This window comes from Siniperca chuatsi, linkage group LG6 (genome assembly GCF_020085105.1).
Source record: "Siniperca chuatsi isolate FFG_IHB_CAS linkage group LG6, ASM2008510v1, whole genome shotgun sequence".
In the NCBI taxonomy this organism is placed as follows: Eukaryota; Metazoa; Chordata; class Actinopteri; order Centrarchiformes; family Sinipercidae; genus Siniperca; species Siniperca chuatsi.
In genome coordinates, this window is record NC_058047.1 from 32,873,350 (window position 1) to 32,891,857 (window position 18,508).

Below are 18,508 nucleotides of genomic sequence, written 5' to 3' on the forward strand. Positions count from 1 at the left end.
ATATCTGTTACTGTATTAATAATAAGCTGTGTTCTTTGTATTTGTGTGTGCCATTTCACAGGCTGTGGATTATGAGGATGTGAGGGACCTTGAACTAGGACTAGCTGTGAGAAACAAGGCTCCACTGTATGATGGATCTGGGGTAAATGCAGGAGCTGGTATAAGTTTTGGGGAGGGGGCAAGTGGGGCAGGGGGCAAGTGGGGCAGGGGGGGCAGGGGGAGCAAGTGGGGCAGGGGAGCAAGTGGGGCAGGGGTGCTGGTGCAGGAGGTGGGTCTGGAGGATCATCATGGCAAAGTGGGACCACATTTAAAACCTATCCAATCAAAATCAATGTAAAGAACCAGCCTGAGGGGCCACATTTTAACCCCAAAGTCAAAGCTATTCCCATCTCAGAGGGCGGCCACTCCATCAACATTAATGATGTTATTGCCCACTACACTGCAATAGATGGAGACACTAGGAAACCAGCTGAGAATGTCAGGTCAGTGCATACACAAACACATACACTTGAAAGCCTCTGCAATTAAAACTACAATGTCAGCTTAATTTTCTACACTCAATGATAATAACTGACACAGCTTATTTCTGCTATAGGTATGCCAAGGGTTCAGACCCTGACAACTGGCTAACCATCGACCCAAAGACAGCTGAGATCAAACTGAACAAGATGCCTGACAGAGAATCTCCATTCCTGGTCAATGGGACATATTTTGCTAAAGTACTTTGCATTACAGAAGGTACACTCTTCCACTATGTGTCTGCCCCAGCTTTTACATGTCAGACTAGTACTCTTTGTGAAGTAGCTGTGGAAAGGTATGATATATCAAGCTTAAAAATCTGAATTATCAAGCTTAGAAATCTGAAATCTGAGCTAGCAACATCTACAGGCTACAGCGTTGTGAGTGCGCATTTAGTTTCCATCTTGGTTTCACTCGCTCCGTGTCCACTAAAACAATCCACATAGTCCGTTTTCTTATAAAATATCTTCCTTTAATCTTGATTGTCAGTTAAATAAAACAAATAAAATAATAAAGGCAAATTATGATCTTAAATCGTCAATATCACGGATGCGGTAAAGAAAACTGTGCGACTCCACTGTATTCCCAAGAGCACACTACCGCCAAAGCTTCACAGTCCTGATTCTTAAAGAGCCAGTACGCAATTTTAACATATTACATATTTTCTGTGTAAAAATACAGAATACCCATCCAAATGGTATACACAAACAAAGTAAGCTCAGAAAAGAAACCAACTCAAACAAAAATATTCAAAAACTGAATCCAATCAAAATAGGCTCCTACAAGCATTTACCCCATGTACCCCAATGATAATTGACAATTTTTGCTAATTTTACAGCCTTGCCAATAGTGGAGCTAAAATGTAAAGTTTGCTCTGAGGACGGCTCTAGAGAAAAGGCCATATAGTCATGAAAATCACAAAATATTGTCCTTTCGGGAGCATAAATGAAAAATTTCATGACAAACTTCCCATTAGATGAGAGATGAGAGAGTTATTTTGTGCAATTATCATCCACAAGTTTCCCCAGCTGCTAAATACAAATAGGATTAGGATTCATCCTCTGGGGATGATCAACATCCACAACAAATGTAGTGGAAATGCAGACGGCGGTTTTCAGTATAATTAAGTATACTTACAGGTATACTTACATACTTAGTAAACTTATATTTAAGTTTCAGTATAATTATAATTTCTGTAACATGGGTCATCCTCTAGGCAGCACAAAATGAGGTGAAGATAAAGAATCTGTGCCCAGATAAAGGCTGTATGGGTTTGTATGAGAAACTGCCGAAAAAAAAAGTTTCTGATAAGTTATAAGTTCTGATCTGTAACATAAACACATATCCAGTAAGTTGCTAGCTAATTACCACTTACATCTGTACAGTCAGTACACTGGCTGTTTGTAGTAATAAACACAGACTGCACAAACAGTCCAGCAGTCAAATACAAATAACTCAAGGAGAAAAGTTGCTTCACCTTCAGTCTGAGTGTGCCATTAGGCCCCACCACTAGCAGGGCAAACAGTTGTGTACACCAGTTGTCCACCGGCAGGGGGAGTGAAGCATTTGTCTCTGAACTTGTTTCTAAAGAATAGGAATAGAAACAGGAAATGATGAATGATCTGTTCTTATTTCTGTTTTTCCAATACAGACACACCTGCTAAAACAGCCACCGGCACCGTAGCCATCCAGGTGGAAGATTTTAACGACCACTGCCCCACCCTGACCAGTAACATTCAGACTATGTGTACCACGGATGATTCTATTATTGTGAGCGCTAAAGATGAGGATGTATTCCCGAACGGACCTCCTTTTGACTTTGTCATCGTCCCAGAGGGCACTGAGGGCAAATGGAAGGTGGAGCATCTCAATGGTGAGGAGAATGCTGCCAATTATTTAAAAGTTATGGAAAGTTAAAGTTAGTTACTTGGTGTCTGCCACAGATTTGTTTCTTTTTTTTCTTTTTTTTACAACTAGGGGTTGCCAAAGTGAAAAATGTTTAAATTCTACACGAGTTGCTTTAAGCTTCACAAACAACAGGGTATGACTTTAAAACTAGCACTAAGCTTGTTTTGACCAGGACGCTTGCTATGCATCTCAGACCAGTGAACTACCAGAATGGAACCTTGTTTTTAAACTAGAATGTGGAAAAGGCTAATTTAACATTGACTGTTTAATCCAGAATACTATTAACTTTAGAGTAAAGCAGAATATTGATAACTACACTTTTCATGTTTGTCTTGTTGCCGGCAGACACTGCAGCTATCCTGAGAGCCCAGGAGTCCATGTGGCTTGGTTTCTATGAGGTGGAATTTGTGGTGAGGGATGGGCAGGGAGAGGCCTGTCCAGAACCACAGAAGGTGAAAGTCCAAGTTTGTACTTGTGAGGATGGAGTGGTGTGTGGGAAACGAGGAGCCCATGGTCAGCCCAGCAAAGGAGCAGAGTTAGGACCTGCAGGCATCGGACTCCTATTCCTGGGCCTGCTGCTCTTATTACGTAAGTATGATGTGATGCTCATTCTGATAAAGGGGCGTGTAATCAAACACCGTCACTGTGCTCAAGACAGTCCCAAGACAGGTTGAGTTCAGTCCAGTTTAGGCCAAAGATAAGGCCAGAGCAAATGATTCAAAATCAAGACCAAAGCTAATGGTCATAGATAGTGTACCTGAGTTTTCAAATGTGAAATACTACTTAGGGACTTTCTTAAATGTCAAAAGAATTATAGATTCATACTGTATGTGTCACAGATATACCAGGCCTCACCAGCCTGTAATCACCCACACCTGCTCCCAGTTACACTCCTGCTCTCCATTAGCCCCAATCACAGCCAGTACATAAGCACACCACCCACCTCAGTATGTGTCCGACCACATTCACATGTAGGACTCTACATGCCACTCGGCAATCTAACCCCAGCGCCTACTTTACCCCAGCGATCTTCCTTCTCTGGCGATCTTCCTCCTCCAGCGATCCTCTCTCTCCAGCGACCTTCATCCCCGTCCTCAACACTTCACTCTCATCATACCCACTCTCTCTCTGGTTGAACTTCAATAAAGAGCATTCTGGGTCAACCCGGTGTCCCCTGCCAGTCTGTACCGTAACAGTATGTGGGACACCGATACTTAAAATAAATATTCTGAATACATATGATGTTACCTAATGAATGAAAGACTATTACATACTATACACAACCCCATTAAAAGTTAGTAGTACCATGTAGAGAGTAAACAAAGGTTTATCAGGTGGACAGGTCTGTAAATACTTTAGATATGCAGTTAAAAATCTGGAGTAACATGGAATAGTAGCTGCGACTTTAAATTGGCAGAACATCAAGACAAAGCTTAGGATGTCAGAGAAGTGGTCTTAATACAGAACTCAACATTAAGAGTAGAGCCCGACTAGCCGATGTCAGCTCATAACTGATGTATATCCACATATACTGTATGTCAGCTGATACCTCAATAAGGCCTAAATATTCATGACTAATTAAGCATCAGTTAACTAAAAATCTTTAGGTAAACTATTCATCAAGACTGTGTATTGAAATGACCACAGCTGTTGTAACTTTGGCACAAAAGTGTGTTTATGTAGGATCCCATCACTCACAGTGAGAAGCTTCAGGTTTTCAGGTTCTTTTAAATGCTCCAACAGCCACAAGGAACCAGTAGCTGCGGTGGGAAAATTAATCAGATCACAGTCTCTAACAGCCCCAGTTTTTCCGAGATCTCTTTACTTGTAAGATGTGATTGTGGGGCTGGCCTGCAGGTGGCAGTAGCCAAGTCTGACAACACACCCAAGAGGCCTGACTGTCAGTCAAGTCAAACAATGTCAGACATATTACAACATGCAACTTACACCAGAATGGTTATAGAAACACTTAGTGTTGGTAATAAAGAACTACATGATTGCCTATTACAAGAGAAGACATAACCACATTGTATTGTTCCAAGTAAATTTAAAACTGCACCTCCTTTTTTGGAGGACCCCAGATGATCACTGCAGTCCCCACGTAACACTTTGGGAGCCATTAAGTTTTACTAAAACTTTGTTGTTGTTGTTTTTACAGTCATTCCTCTGTTGCTGCTCTTTTGCCAATGTGGGGGGGCTGCCGGCCTGCCAGGGGGCTTTACTGAGATGCCTTTTGACACCAAATCACACCTCATTAACTACCGCACTGAGGGCCAGGGAGAGAATACGGTAAGACCAACATATTAACCTTTTAAACACATGACCATCACTGTTGAGGGCAGGAATATTGCCATACTTACCGGTCGCTTGCTATTGACATGATGCCTGCTTGAATGCTGCATTAAGTGATTTGTGACATTTGGATCATTGGCCTGTGATAGGAAGTGCCGCTACTGAACATGCCAACACAACTGGATGGAGATATGATCAACATGGGTATGGGCATGGCTAACAAAACTTCAGCAATGGGACCCATGGCAGGCTTGGATTTCCAGAAATCCGTCACTTCCATGGATGGGATGAACGGGCCGTCTATCAAGAAGGTTTTGCAAGTGGCCACAGAGATAGGACATGGGGGATGATGAACCAGCCGAGTGGCAGTGGCTTCTACTCTGAGTTTGAGGGCAGAGAATCAGGAGTAGGTGGAGGAATGTATGATGGCATGGCTCTACCAGACCACTTCCTGGGACAGTACTACACTCAGGTGAGGAGTCATTTAAATATTTTTACTCTTTCCTCTCTATAACCTATAGAAGGCTTTTGTTGTCCTGGCAGTGAATATTTTGATGGTTTTCAAATGATGGGAAAATAGATCAAACTTGATAAAAGAGGTATAGCTGGAAAAGCTCAATTGCAAATTTCACAAAAAGAGTCACACGGTGTACTTCCCATCAGTTAAATCAAAGGTTAAGCTTTACTCTTAAGAGCCCTTTAAAGGTCCAGTGTGTAACATTTAGGAGGTGCTATTGGCAGAAATGGAATATAATATTTGTAAGTATGTTTTCATTAGTGTATAATAACCTGAAAATAAGAATCGTTGTGTTTTCATTACCTTTTGAAAAAGCCGTTTTCATCTACAGAGGGAGCGGGTCTCCTTCCATGGAGGTCGCCATGTTGCACCGTCATATTTCTACAGTAGCCCAGAACCAACAAACCAAACACTGCTAGATGCCACTATATCCTACACATTGGACCTTTAAGCTAACAAACTCTATCAATGTGTTCATGGACACACCAACAAGTTAAAAAGCTTTTAAGAACATGTTCTTGGGCACCACCATTGTTTTAGACTAGGATGACAGGCGTTAGTTTGTGTTATGTGAACATACACATGCCTATGGTGTTTCTCCTTACTAATAATGAGATGTTTTTTAACCGTAACCCTAACCCTTAAAACACAGTTTTGTGAATGTTAAAAAAACTGACTGTGCTCAGTTAACAAAAAAAAAGGTAACCTTAGTGATGGTTTCCTTTTTCTTTTTCAACAGAAGGTGACCAGTGGAAATGAGAACCTTGGTGTGAAGGACGGTCTTTTGGTTTATGACTACGAGGGCCAGGGCTCCCCTGCTGGCTCAGTGGGCTGCTGCAGCCTCCTGGAGTCTGACAACGACCTGCACTTCCTCGATGACCTCGGGCCAAAGTTCAAGACCCTGGCTGAGGTGTGCGGAGGCAAGAAGATCCCAACTGAAGTCAAACAACTGTTCACTCCTCTGCCAAGTGCCTCCATCAACACTCAGAGCTCAGTATCGAGTTTGGTGACTGCCCAACAGCTGCCTCCTCCACCCAAGCTGCAGCCGGCCATCCCCAAAACAGGGCAGACTGTGTTCAGGGAGACATCCGAGCATTCTCAGATGGTGAAGGACAGCACAGCCATGGTGAGGGAAGGGATGACCACAGTGAAGGAAGGGATGGCAAATCATGGCCAGATGCTCCTGCTACAGCAGCAGCAGCCTGTTTACTACACCACCACCCCTGTGCTGCAGCCGATGCACTACGTAGTCCAGCCACAGATTCAGAACACCGTGCTGCTGACTGAGGCAACAACCAACATGCAGGGAATGGTACTGGTTAGCGGCACCCAGACTGGACCTGCCCAAGGTGTGGTCGTTCAGGGGCAGACAGTGATGTCCAGCAGACAAGCCCAGGGCCCCGGCATGGTGCTGGTGGACAGGAGCAGGGTCCAGGGGGGTGGTGCCAACCTGATCCACACTGGCAACCTCTCTGGCTCCCAGACCATGATGGTCGTGGAGGGCAATGTCCCTGCAGGGTCAATGAAAGTGCTGAAGGGGAGCCAGACCTGCCTCGTGCAGGGGGGCACTCTACAGGCAGAAGGGCTTTCAGGATCTCAGAGAGTCCTGGTGGTTGGAGCACCAACAAGCAGCAGAGGGCAGCTGGTCCAGGAGGCAGGAGGTCTGTCCCAGAAGAGTGACATCTCTGGCTCTCAAGGAGTCCTCTACAGCAAGGGCAGCACATCCGCTGGCTCTCAAAGCAGCGTGGTGGGTTCCTCTACCACCACAGTGAGCACCACTCCCACCTACCGCAAGGTGGTGGTGCAGGAGAAATTCACTGAATTGTGATGTGGGAAAAGATACTTTTTAATGCATTTCAAACTTCTGGCAAGGCAATCTCTCAAGTATTTTATGATTTAGACACTAAGCATGTCAGTTTATTGGTGGAGGGTGTGCTGAAGCAGTTTGACTAGGAATGAAGCTACATGTACCTACATGTTCATATTACAGCTTCTGCTTGCCACCATACATGCACCTAAACAACCTCTATGTTACTGCACTACTGAACCTGGCTTTTTGATTTTAAAAAAATCACACTGATCGTGAGATACATTTGTTTTCACAGTTTTCTCAAAAACAAAGTTTAGACACATAACTGCTCTAACTTTACAATAAAGTATTTTTTTCTGTCCATTGTTTGGATTGTTTTGGCAAAGGTATTTTTGTGAACATCCTTTGCACTGATGATCCAGTATTTCTGTAATTTGGCATGCAGCATAGACAAGAGTTAATTTAATCAAGAGAATGTCAGTATTTCAAATAGTTTGCCCTCATTGGCCAGTTAATGTAACCAAATGTCATGTAGTTTCATGACACTGACATTTGGTGTTCTGTGTTTCTGCATTGGATTCTTTAAGACCCAATGATCAAGCATGCTGCTCTTTACTTTGACATCATTCTATACCTCTTGGTTCATTGGCCTATTGTTCTTTTTTCTTGTCTTGTTTGCTTTGATTATGTGTTTTGTTTGGTTTTGTTTCGTTTGCCATGCTAGCAGCATGGCTATAGGGATGGCCATGTGAGTGTGATATGAGGTCGGTCAGTCAGTCCACCACTTTAGTCCAGACTGACTGTCTCAACAACTATCAGATGGTTTGTCATGAAATTCTGTACAGACATGATCCCCAGAGGATGAACCCTATTGACTTTAGTAATCCCCCTGACTTTTCCCATAGCGCCACCATGAGGTAAAAATTTAAATTTGTCCAATACTATGACCAAATGCCTGCAAAACTAATGACATTTAGCAAATGTTAGCATGCTAACATGCTAAACTAAGATGGTGAACTTGGTAAACGTTATACCTGCTAAACATGTTAGCATTATCATTGTGAGCATGTTAGCATGCTACAGCCTAACAGAGCTGCTAGCATGGCTGTAGACTCAACGTTCTTTCAGACAGTGAGCGGTTGTCACCATGGCTATCGCCTAGCAATGTCAATGTTCTGGGGTGCAACTCTGCCACCCCGCTACGTGCTTGTATCAGACAACACAACATACTATCCACCTACTATAATCTTATCACGTAGTTAAAAAGAGCAGGTTGTAGCTTAAAATAAAGTAAATGGTTTGCAGTACGAAATGACGCATACAGCATAGCAAGTTAGGGTTTGCTCATTTAAAATTACAGAGGCAGCAGCAGCAACTATTGGCTGTCAGAAAGCACATAGTCTTGTTCTTTATCTGGCCTTGTTTTTACATGTAACATGCACAATATTCTCTACTGAACTACTTTGCAACTAGAAAATACACATCTAACCTATTTGAATAACGACTCAAGGTCAGCCTTCTTCTATGTTTTACAAGATTCCTGTCAACATGATCAGTTCTGGGGGTTTTTGCCAATATTAGAAACTTTAATTATCTTTCATATTAATTGTATGTGTGTTTTGTAAAAGGTATGGGATGTGCCAGGCAGGTGGAGTGAATGTTGCTCCGACCATGGGTGGGTGGCTGTGGGTTATGGAGGGGTAAGCTTTGTTTATTTCAGGTGAAGAGCCTCTGTGGTAATTTAACGACTAAACATTCTGTGCAGACTTGTTCCTTCATGTAACTCCACCATTAAGCAGTCTGTGACTTACAAAGATGTCTGTCTTGTGCAACAGACGGTACAGAAATTGGCAGTGTGTTTTATTGTATTTTTTTGTATGTGAGGAAAATGTTTAATTAGATTTTTTTAAGTGCTGTGTGTCAGGGTACGATCTAGTCAGGGTCTGTTTCTAGACCGGGGTGGGGGGTCAGGAGGGGGTGGATTTTGATCACCCAAGGTTACATGAAAATGATTCATGTGGTGACATAAGCAAACAAAAGTGCTCTGATGCTAGTAGGGCTATCTTGCTTGCCTGAAACTTTTGTTTACTTCAATCGCCCAGATTGTTAATGATTGATAAAAATGAAATCCACTTTTGCTGGGGTGGGGGGGGGCATGAATTTTTTTGGGCTTTTGAAGGGGGCCGTGACAGATTGAGAACCACTGATCTAGGCAAACACAAAGGAAACAGACCAATAACCAGATTAGAAAGCACAACCAGCGGATCAAACCACTGCGGCTTGTACAGAATTCAGTTCTTGTTTTCATGAGCTTTTGATGTCTGAGTGTTGATTTTAATTGATTGTTGTGATTACATGGGTGTAGTTACCCCTTTTGAACTGTACAGTCAACCATGATTCACTGGTTCTGCCAAGCTGCAGCTATTTGCAATAATTCTATTAAAGTAAGAATACTTTTAAGCAATAAGATTAAAAAAGGTGGGTGGGGAGGCATTCATTTCGGCTCTCTTGCACTTTGGTTTCTTGTATCCCAGCTTGATCTAAACATGCTTGATCTACCTTTACCGAGTTCTTACGTTTATAAGATTTGATTGTTGCTCTTGAATAAACTAGAGTAGATGTTTCATGTTGGACAAAACATTTTTACCATGGTAATTTGTGTCATGGTGTCATGAGTTTTGTGTTATTTCATTCCAGTCAAAAACTTAAGTCAGTTGAGCAATTCAACCCTTTTCAGAACATAAAGTAGACTAATTGTTTCATTGTTGTTTGTGTTGAACTAAAAACAGGGGTTCATTTAGTACTATGCAGACAGATGCTAATGTGGTGGAATACATTTTGACATAATGCCATGTATGTCTCAGGGATGCTTACTTTAATAAACTCTTTTGTCCTGAACATTGCAGGTCAACAAGCATTTTATGTTCTTCTGTGTCTGCATGAGGGCAGGCTAATATTTTATATTACTGTAAATGACAAACCTTTTTGGGGGGTGGGGAGGTGGGGCGGTAAGTGGCTCAGTGAAATGTCAAATGTTGAACATGTTTGACAGTAAGAACACACCTTGAATTAATGAAGAGGATCAGGAAAGAGTATACTGTACCTGCTCAAAGTACAATTCATTTCAGATAGATCTGCATATTATCCCAGCCATCTTATACTGGCTCTCTGCCAGGTTCCACAATGACTTCAACATTTTACTGTTGACTGACAAGCCATCAAATGGTCATGTGCCCAAATATCTCATTGGTCTGCTGAGTGCTTACTGAACAGCCAGTGAGTCTCTACAGATCAGTGGAGGATGAAAAAAGGTGAGCAAGCTTCTACTGTTTAAATCTACACACTTTGGAATGTTCCCCACTATATTTTAAGAATGTTTAATCTAACTTTATCTCTCCATTTTTGCTGTTTTATCTTTCTCATCTTTTTACAGTATATGTTGTCCCTGTGTTTTATGATTCCATTTCTTGTTTTTACTCTTACTTTATTCTCTTTTGGAAAGCACTTTGTAACTATGTTAAGAAAAATTCTTTACAGGTTTATTGTATAATGGAGTATTTCATATACACTTGACTTTTTTGAGGTATTTTTAAAAAACAGACTGCGACATATGAAATAGGCAGGTATTGATAAAGCACTCATTCAACTTCAACTTTAACATGTCAAGATATTTTTTGCATTTTGTCTATTTGATCGTTAGCAGTTGAGACAGACAGGACACATTGGTAAAAGTGAGAAGAGAATAACACACTACAAAGGTTTTCAGCTGGAATCCAACCAGAGACATTGTAGTTACATGGTGCTGTATGTGTCATCGCCCTCAAGGATACCCTCACCTGTCTTTACACTGTTACAAAGTGTTTTACAAATAAAAAGATTCATAAAAAATCACTGAAACAACTGAACAGACACAAACCTATATGGAAGTCCATTTCCACCAATGTGATGGAAATATCCTTTAAGTCATTATAATGAGAAACTTTCTCAAAATAATGACTCAATATCTCAAAATAATCAGTTAGTATCTCAACATAATGAGAAACTTTCTCAAAATATTGACTTAATATCTCAAAATAATGAGAAACTTTAAATATTAAATATATATCAAATATACAGGGGTGTGAAAAAGTGTTTGCCTCCTTCCTGATTTCTTTTTTTTTGCATGTTTGTCACACTTAAATGTTTCAGTTCATCAAAAGAGGCTATAATGAGCCCTGGTAACCGGCCGTCTCTTTCATAACAAAGCAGAATATCGAGTTATAACCGACCAGTCTGATGAGTGTAGAGGTCTGTGTGGTTATACTGGAGCAGCCTGGTGTCATTTTCAGGTGATTTAATGAAGGTAAACACAGCTAACGGCCGTGCGTAATGGCACTGCGCTCTGCACTTCTCAGATGCTGCAGATTTATCAACATATCAGTCTTGCTGCCTTCAAGTGCTGCAGGGATTTCATGAACTGAAGGAGAAGATATTCATACAGTATAAAGCAGTTCTCTACAGCAGATACTGTAAGAATCACCCACATCATAGATCAGTGCAGACTGATTTACTGACTTTCCTGCTTTAACCGCATTAAACGTTATTTTCTGTGCTGATTTTGGTTGGAGATTCGTTTAACTGAAATAAATTATCCATTTGCGTATGCTGAGCTTTGTTTCACCCATTTGCTTCTGTTGCTTTGGTGTATATGAGGAAGCAACACATAAGCCTATGCAAATTTTGAGAACGTTTCTCATTATTTTGAGATACTAAGTCATTATTTTGAGATATTAAGTCATTATTTCAAGAAAGTTTCTCAATATAATGACTTACAGGATCTTTTTTTTCACCACAAAATTACCTTTTAATTGCATCAAACAATGGACTTGTCTCTGTACTTGTCTTGTTAGATCTTAGTGCTGCATTCGACACCATTGATCAACACATCCTATTACAGAGACTGGAACATGTAATTGGCATTAAAGGAACTGCACTAAGCTGGTTTAAATCCTATCTATCAGATCGATCTCAGTTTGTACATGTTAACGGTGAGTCCTCCGCGCATGCCCAAGTTAGTCACGGAGTTCCACAAGGTTCTGTGCTTGGACCGATTCTATTCAGCATATATATGCTTCCTCTAGGCAATACTATTAGGAAACACTCAATAAACTTTCATTGTTATGCGGATGATACCCAATTATATGTCAATCAAGCCAAATGGATACTAACCAGTTAGCTTAACTTCAAGCATGCCTTAAGGACATAAAGACCTGGATGACCTGCAATTTTCTAATGTTAAACTCAGGCAAAAATGAAGTTATTGTACTTGGCCCCAAACACCTCCGAGTCACATTATCTAAAGATATAGTTACTCTAGATGGCATTGCCCTGGCCTCCAGCACCACCGTGAGGAACCTCAGAGTTATCTTTGATCAGGATTTATCCTTTAACTCCCACATGAAACAAACTTCAAGGACTGCCTTCTTTCACCTACACAACTCAGGCACATCCTGCCTCAAAATGATGCAGAAAAACTAGTGCATGCATTTGTTACTTCTAGGTTGTACTATTGCAATTCCTTATTATCAGGCTGCCCGAATAAGTCCCTTAAGACCCTCCAGTTGATCCAGAATGCTGCGGCACGTGTACTGACAAGAACTAGGAAAAGAGATCATATTTCTCCAATATTAGCTTCTCTGCACTGGCTCCCTGTAAAATTTAGAATAGAATTTAAAACCCTTCTCCTCACCTACAAAGCTCTTAATGGTCAGGCACCATCGTATCTTAAAGATCTCATAATACCATATTATCCGACTAGAACACTGCGCTCCCAGAATGCAGGGTTACTTGTGGTTCCTAGAGTCTCCAAAAGTAGAATGGGAGCCAGAGCCTTCAGTTATCAAGTTCCTCTCCTGTGGAATCAGGTCCCAGTTTTGGTTCGGGAGGCAGACACCATCTCCACATTTAAGAGTAGGCTTAAGACTTTCCTCTTTGATAAAGCTTATAGTTAGGGCTGGCTTGGGTGAGTCCTGAACCATCCCTCTGTTTAGCTGCTATAGGCCTAGACTGCCAGGAGACTTCCCATGATGCACCTCTTTCCTCTCTCCTTCTCTCCCTCTCCATCTGTATGCATTTTTATCCCATTACTGCTTGTTACAAACTCAACATCTTCACTGTCATTTAAAGAGCTCCAGTCAAAGCTCAAAGATAGAAAACCATGTGAAAAACATGATGGAAACATGACATTTCTGTTAGTTTCATGTGTTAATGTAAGGAAGGTTACAGCCTCCTCATTGTTCCACACAGATCCGATGTTTTCAGCTCTTCAGTGATGTTTAAGTCACATGCTTCATGTACGTCATCATTTATTTACTAGGTCTGTTTCCATTTGGTTTTATTCACATACCAACTTTTACGCCTCACACAGGAAACACATTTAGACTTTTTCTTCCAGCATTTCCACTAATTTCTTGCAGAAATTGAAAATGCTTATGATAAAACTTCAGCTCCTTATTAAACTGATTGAAAAGCCTTTGGCGTATGGGCATCTTTTTAAGTGCAAACCTAAAACTAATTTGAACTAGTTTGAAAACAGAATGAAAATGACTGCTTCGGAACTGTGTTTATTTTTGTGAGTTATGCAGTCTTCACAAATTGCAAATACTAATGAATGATTCATATCTATACAGGCTTTATGTTGCTCACTCAGTCACAACATGCAGTAATGAGCAATTTCTTAAGGTAATGCAGATAGCAATCCATTTTTGAGCTGAAGAAGCCAATGGAATCAAGTCAGTGGACATTCCTCTGGTTGTCTGCATTGCCTAGAGCAGTGGTTCCCACAATGCCTAGGTCATACATCTGAGGGTTACAAGATGATAAACATGATAGGAGACTGAAGAATCTGTATTTCTGCCACGCAAAATTATATTTGTTTGTTCTGACTTTCTCTGATCTTTTCTTTTTCTTTTAAAAAAATATACTTTTAGACAATATTTTGCCTTTTATTCAATAGGATACATCAAAGACAGACAGGAAGTGAGAGAAGGACATTCAACAAAGGTCCAGAGCCGGAATCAAACCAGGGACGTTGGGATTACATTACCTAATCATTTAATTTTTTCTTGTGAATTACTAGATATTTTTTTCCCTCTTCAGGCCTCCAATAATTATTCAAAAACACCAGATGGGCTGCAAGTTGATATGACTTCCTTTCAAGGGCTGATTAGCTACAAAGATTGTGAACCACTGGCCTATAGCATCCCCAAACTGCATCTCTGTCTTAACAGCCCTGCAGATCCACTCAGGTGTTTTCAGTTACTCTGGCTGATTACTCTGCTCGGGTTGAAGTTGGGTCAGGGTATACTGAGAATTACATCAGGACACAAAAGTCTAGGAGGTGATGAAGTCCTTAATGGTAAAGACAATAAAAGTGCAACTAACAGGATGAGTCAGGGAAATGTCATTTAAGGATGGTCTGTGCACACGTACACTGTCCTGAGCAGAAGTCTAATCAGGTCAAATGTCGGTGGACCATGGGTGCGTAGGGTCTTAGACAGTGTTTAGGTTCATTGTTTGAGGTTGTAAAGAGTATTGTCTGCAGCTGTGATTGTTCACCACTCCCTGAATGTTTTGCACAATGTGTCATTATCTTTTTACACATCTTCTCTGACACATCATAACATTCGTCTGCTTTGTTACATGCACTACCGTTCTGCTGTTGGTACATCATGTCTGTCAACTCTCAGAAATCTATGTTAAGTTATAGAAAAGGGAATTATGACTCCATTTAGGTGACGTTGTTATAGAGCAATAAAGTCTGCATTCAGAGGAGGTTGGGGTGGATAACCTTAACCAAGTGTTTATTATTGTAACCACAATGCTCCTCTCTCCTTAAATAAGTACTTTTTTTTACCTAAACCATGATCTTTCACAAACCCCTTTTGTGCCTAAACCTAACCAGACCTTAACCAGAGTATTGTCACATCATGATTCGATCAGTCATTGTTCAAAGGGACTTGAGTACGTACAAAAGTAATTGAACTCATCATTGTTCACATGGCCCAATCAGCGCTGATTCAGATTCAGATACAAGCACTCTTTTTAAGGTTAATAGTTCACAAATTTACAACCAATTTATCAGATTAGGATTGTTAATGTTGCTTTTGTGGTCTTTTAATTTTCTTTTAACAAGGAAGTAACACAGTAACAAGTGTGATTTTCTCAGTCACCAGTGAGAGGCTGCACTGCTAAAAGCTACATATTTTTTCAGTCACAGTAATAACTCATGCTGCCTTCAAATGGAACTTGGGAGGTTGTCAGATTCCCTCTCCAATTCTGTTTGACCTGGACAGTAGAATAGTTTTTGGAGTTTTGTAATCTATTATATATTCGCAATTCAAGATGTTTGTTGTCATTAGTCTTACATGCATCAGTGAATATATTAATCAAGTTAGGTTCACCGTCCTCCGTTTGTTTGATTTCTGTATTAAAAAAATATCTGACCTGGAGGTATTTGAAGAAATCTTTTTTCCAAAGATTGTAAGCTTTTGAAAGGTGGCTAAAAGACTCCAAGATACTATCACTAGCTATAGTACAGTAAGCTGTTACACCATTATGTGTGCACTGCCTAAATCGCATATCTAGAGCAGCAGAAGGTTTGAACTCTGGCTCGTATGCCACCCATTTCAGTATCCTTGCATATGGGAGATCTTAGCTGGGCGGCAGTGAAATACCATAAAACCTCAATTAATAGCCAAGGCTTTTATTTGCTTCAATCACTGAACTCAGCCTGCCTATATTTGGGACAGGTGTTTGCATGGGACAGGCCTTTAAAAACTCTTACTCAGCAAAGAATACTAACAAATTATTTAAGTCAGTATGAATATTATTTATATTGAATTCTCACAATGTGGCAATATTAGCTAGGTAAATGAGGGTCCTTTACCTTTACCTCATGCATAGCCTAGCTAGTTATTCCATTCGGGACTGCCAATTCATCCTTTCTGTCCTTCTAAACTGTACATTACTTGTATAAAAACCATCGGGTTGGTCTGTCTAATGCTGGACCCAGTTCAGCACATAGATCCAAGAGCATGGCTCTAGGGAATCTAAATCGGCGTATTAGCCAGTTATCATCATGGGCCAGGAAATCTTTGTGGTCCCTGAACACTTGTTCCCTCCTGATCCTTTCATTTGCATTGTCCTCTGCAGTGCCAGCACAGTATTTACATGTTTACAGCAGTCAGACTGATTACTTCAAACCTTGCCAAAATGATTGCGTCAATCAGTGGTATCCCCCACCCTGGGATATCACTTGAAGATGGAAGTCTGACAGGTGAACACAGGTTTGTTATGCTTGCATTATGATTAGGACTTATTATAAGGATATGGAGTGATAATTAGGATATGGAGTGTAGCGATTGTGCGAGAACTGGCTTTATTACCAGACTTACAGACTAATTTACACAATCCAGATGTGCAGGTGTTGAAGATGTGTCGGCTGAATCAAGGTGAGAAGAGTGTGTGTGCGCCACTGCGGTGTCTCCAGTGCGCTCTGTGCACCTGACAGCACAGTCGTGTTCACTGCAGCAATTTTACACACAAAAACTACATAACAACTAAAATCATACTTGGTGATATATGCAGTGTTAGAAGATATTATTAAAAACTGCTGACGCTGAGATGGTGAATAATGGCTCACTATAAGTGCAAAGTGTTTGGTTTGTATGTTTGATAACATGGATCTATAACATTTGAAATTAAGTGAAATTAAATTATTTTGGATAGTGCGCATGTGCCAACGTGCATGCTGCCTATTGCCGTCGTCTTACTTTTTCCAACTTTTAGCTTTCCTTTTTCTTCAAAACTTGAGTAACTTGTGTGGAAGTATAATTTAAACTACGCTCTTTACGAAAATGAGAACAGAAAATGTTTTGGTACTTTTTTTCGCTGTGAAACTTCTCCTGCTGCTCGGTCAGGGCACCGTTGATGATCAGCTGCTTGGCCTCATTGTTTACACCAGGGAACAGCTGATCGCACTGAAGCCGAGCGGCATGGTGCCCAGGACAACCGATGTCCCTACTGAGATCTGGAGGAGGACACACCGAGGATGCAGAGGTGGAACGAAGCGGCGAGGGAAGAGAGAGGGGTGCAGACAAAAGAGATTTAAGCCGTGTCTGCCTTCTCTCGTCATGGGTAACGTGAGATCGCTGGCGAATATAATGGACGAGCTAACGGCGTTAGCCCGGAGTCAGACGGAGTTCCGTGAGTGTAGTTTGATGTGCTTCTCTGAGACATGGCTACACCAGGATATCCCAGACCATAACGTTTCCATCGACGGCTTTCAGACTGTTTGAGCCGACAGGGATCACACCGGGAGCGGTAAGCGGAAAGGCGGTGGGCTTGCTGTTCTGGTTAACAACAGATGGTGTAACCCTGGTCACGTTACCATCAAGCAGAGTATCTGTAGCTCGGACATTCAACCGTTAGCTGTGGGACTCTGGCCATATTATCTGCCACGTGAATTTTCACATGCCATTGTTGTGGCTGTTTACATCCCCCCCTCTGCTAACCCGGCATCGGCATGCAACGCCAGTCACACCACCACAGCACATATACAGACTCAACACCCGAGTGCATATATTGTATCATATTAATCTCGGGTGACTTCAACCATGTCAGTGTTTCAACAACACTGACTAATTTCGCCCAGTATGTGAGTTGTCCTACTAGAGAGGAGAGGACACTGGACCTGCTGTATGCTAACGTTAAGGATGCATACAGCTCTTCCCCCCTCCCCCCTCTGGGTAGGTCAGACCACAACCTGGTTTACCTTAAACCCTGCTATGTGCCTCTGGTTAAAAGGCAGCCTGCAACCACAAGAAAAGTGAGGAGATGGTCAGGGGAAGCCTACGAGACACTGCAGGAATGTTTTGAGGTGACAAACTGGGATGTACTCTGTGAGCCTCATGGAGAGGACATTGATGGGCTCACTGAGTGCATTACTGGCTACATTAACTTCTGTGTGGACTGCAATGTCCCAACCAAGATGGTCCATTGTTATCCAAATAACAAACCGTGGGTAACAAAGGACATCAAGGACATCCTGAATGCCATGAGGAGGGCCTTTACTGATGGTAATAGGGAGGAGGTGAGGGCTATCCAGGCCGACCTGAAGGTGAAAATCTGGGAGGCCAAGGAGAAGTACTGGAGGAAGCTGGAGCGGAAACTCCAGCAGAACAACATGAAAGAGGTCTGGAGCGGCATGAAGAGCATCACTGGCTTCAGACCGACTTGCAGCAGAGGAGTTGAAGGCAGCTTGGACAGGGCCAACGAACTTAATCTGTTCTTTAACAGATTCAACACACCGGCTCCTGCTCATCCCCTCTCTAACTCAGCTGCTGTCGGCCCTCAAGCTCCTCTGAGTACTCTGCTCCCCCCTACCCATCAGACTAACAGCTCTCTTCACACTGACGACTCCC

The 18,508-nt window shown here is 41.7% G+C and overlaps 1 protein-coding gene across 1 annotated transcript in view; it reads left to right on the top strand.

The window, feature by feature from the left end:
• The window catches only part of LOC122877665 (desmoglein-2-like), a 32,150-nt gene extending 22,206 nt beyond the window's left edge, over positions 1-9,944 (top strand). Inside the window, 9 exon segments of the mRNA XM_044199517.1 lie at positions 62-248; positions 251-482; positions 596-738; positions 2,171-2,392; positions 2,773-3,015; positions 4,586-4,716; positions 4,869-5,012; positions 5,015-5,191; positions 5,976-9,944. Of these exon segments, the coding sequence (XP_044055452.1) occupies positions 62-248; positions 251-482; positions 596-738; positions 2,171-2,392; positions 2,773-3,015; positions 4,586-4,716; positions 4,869-5,012; positions 5,015-5,191; positions 5,976-7,064 (2,568 nt within the window). The 3' untranslated portion in view covers positions 7,065-9,944.
• Positions 9,945-18,508: the final 8,564 nt, after the last annotated feature.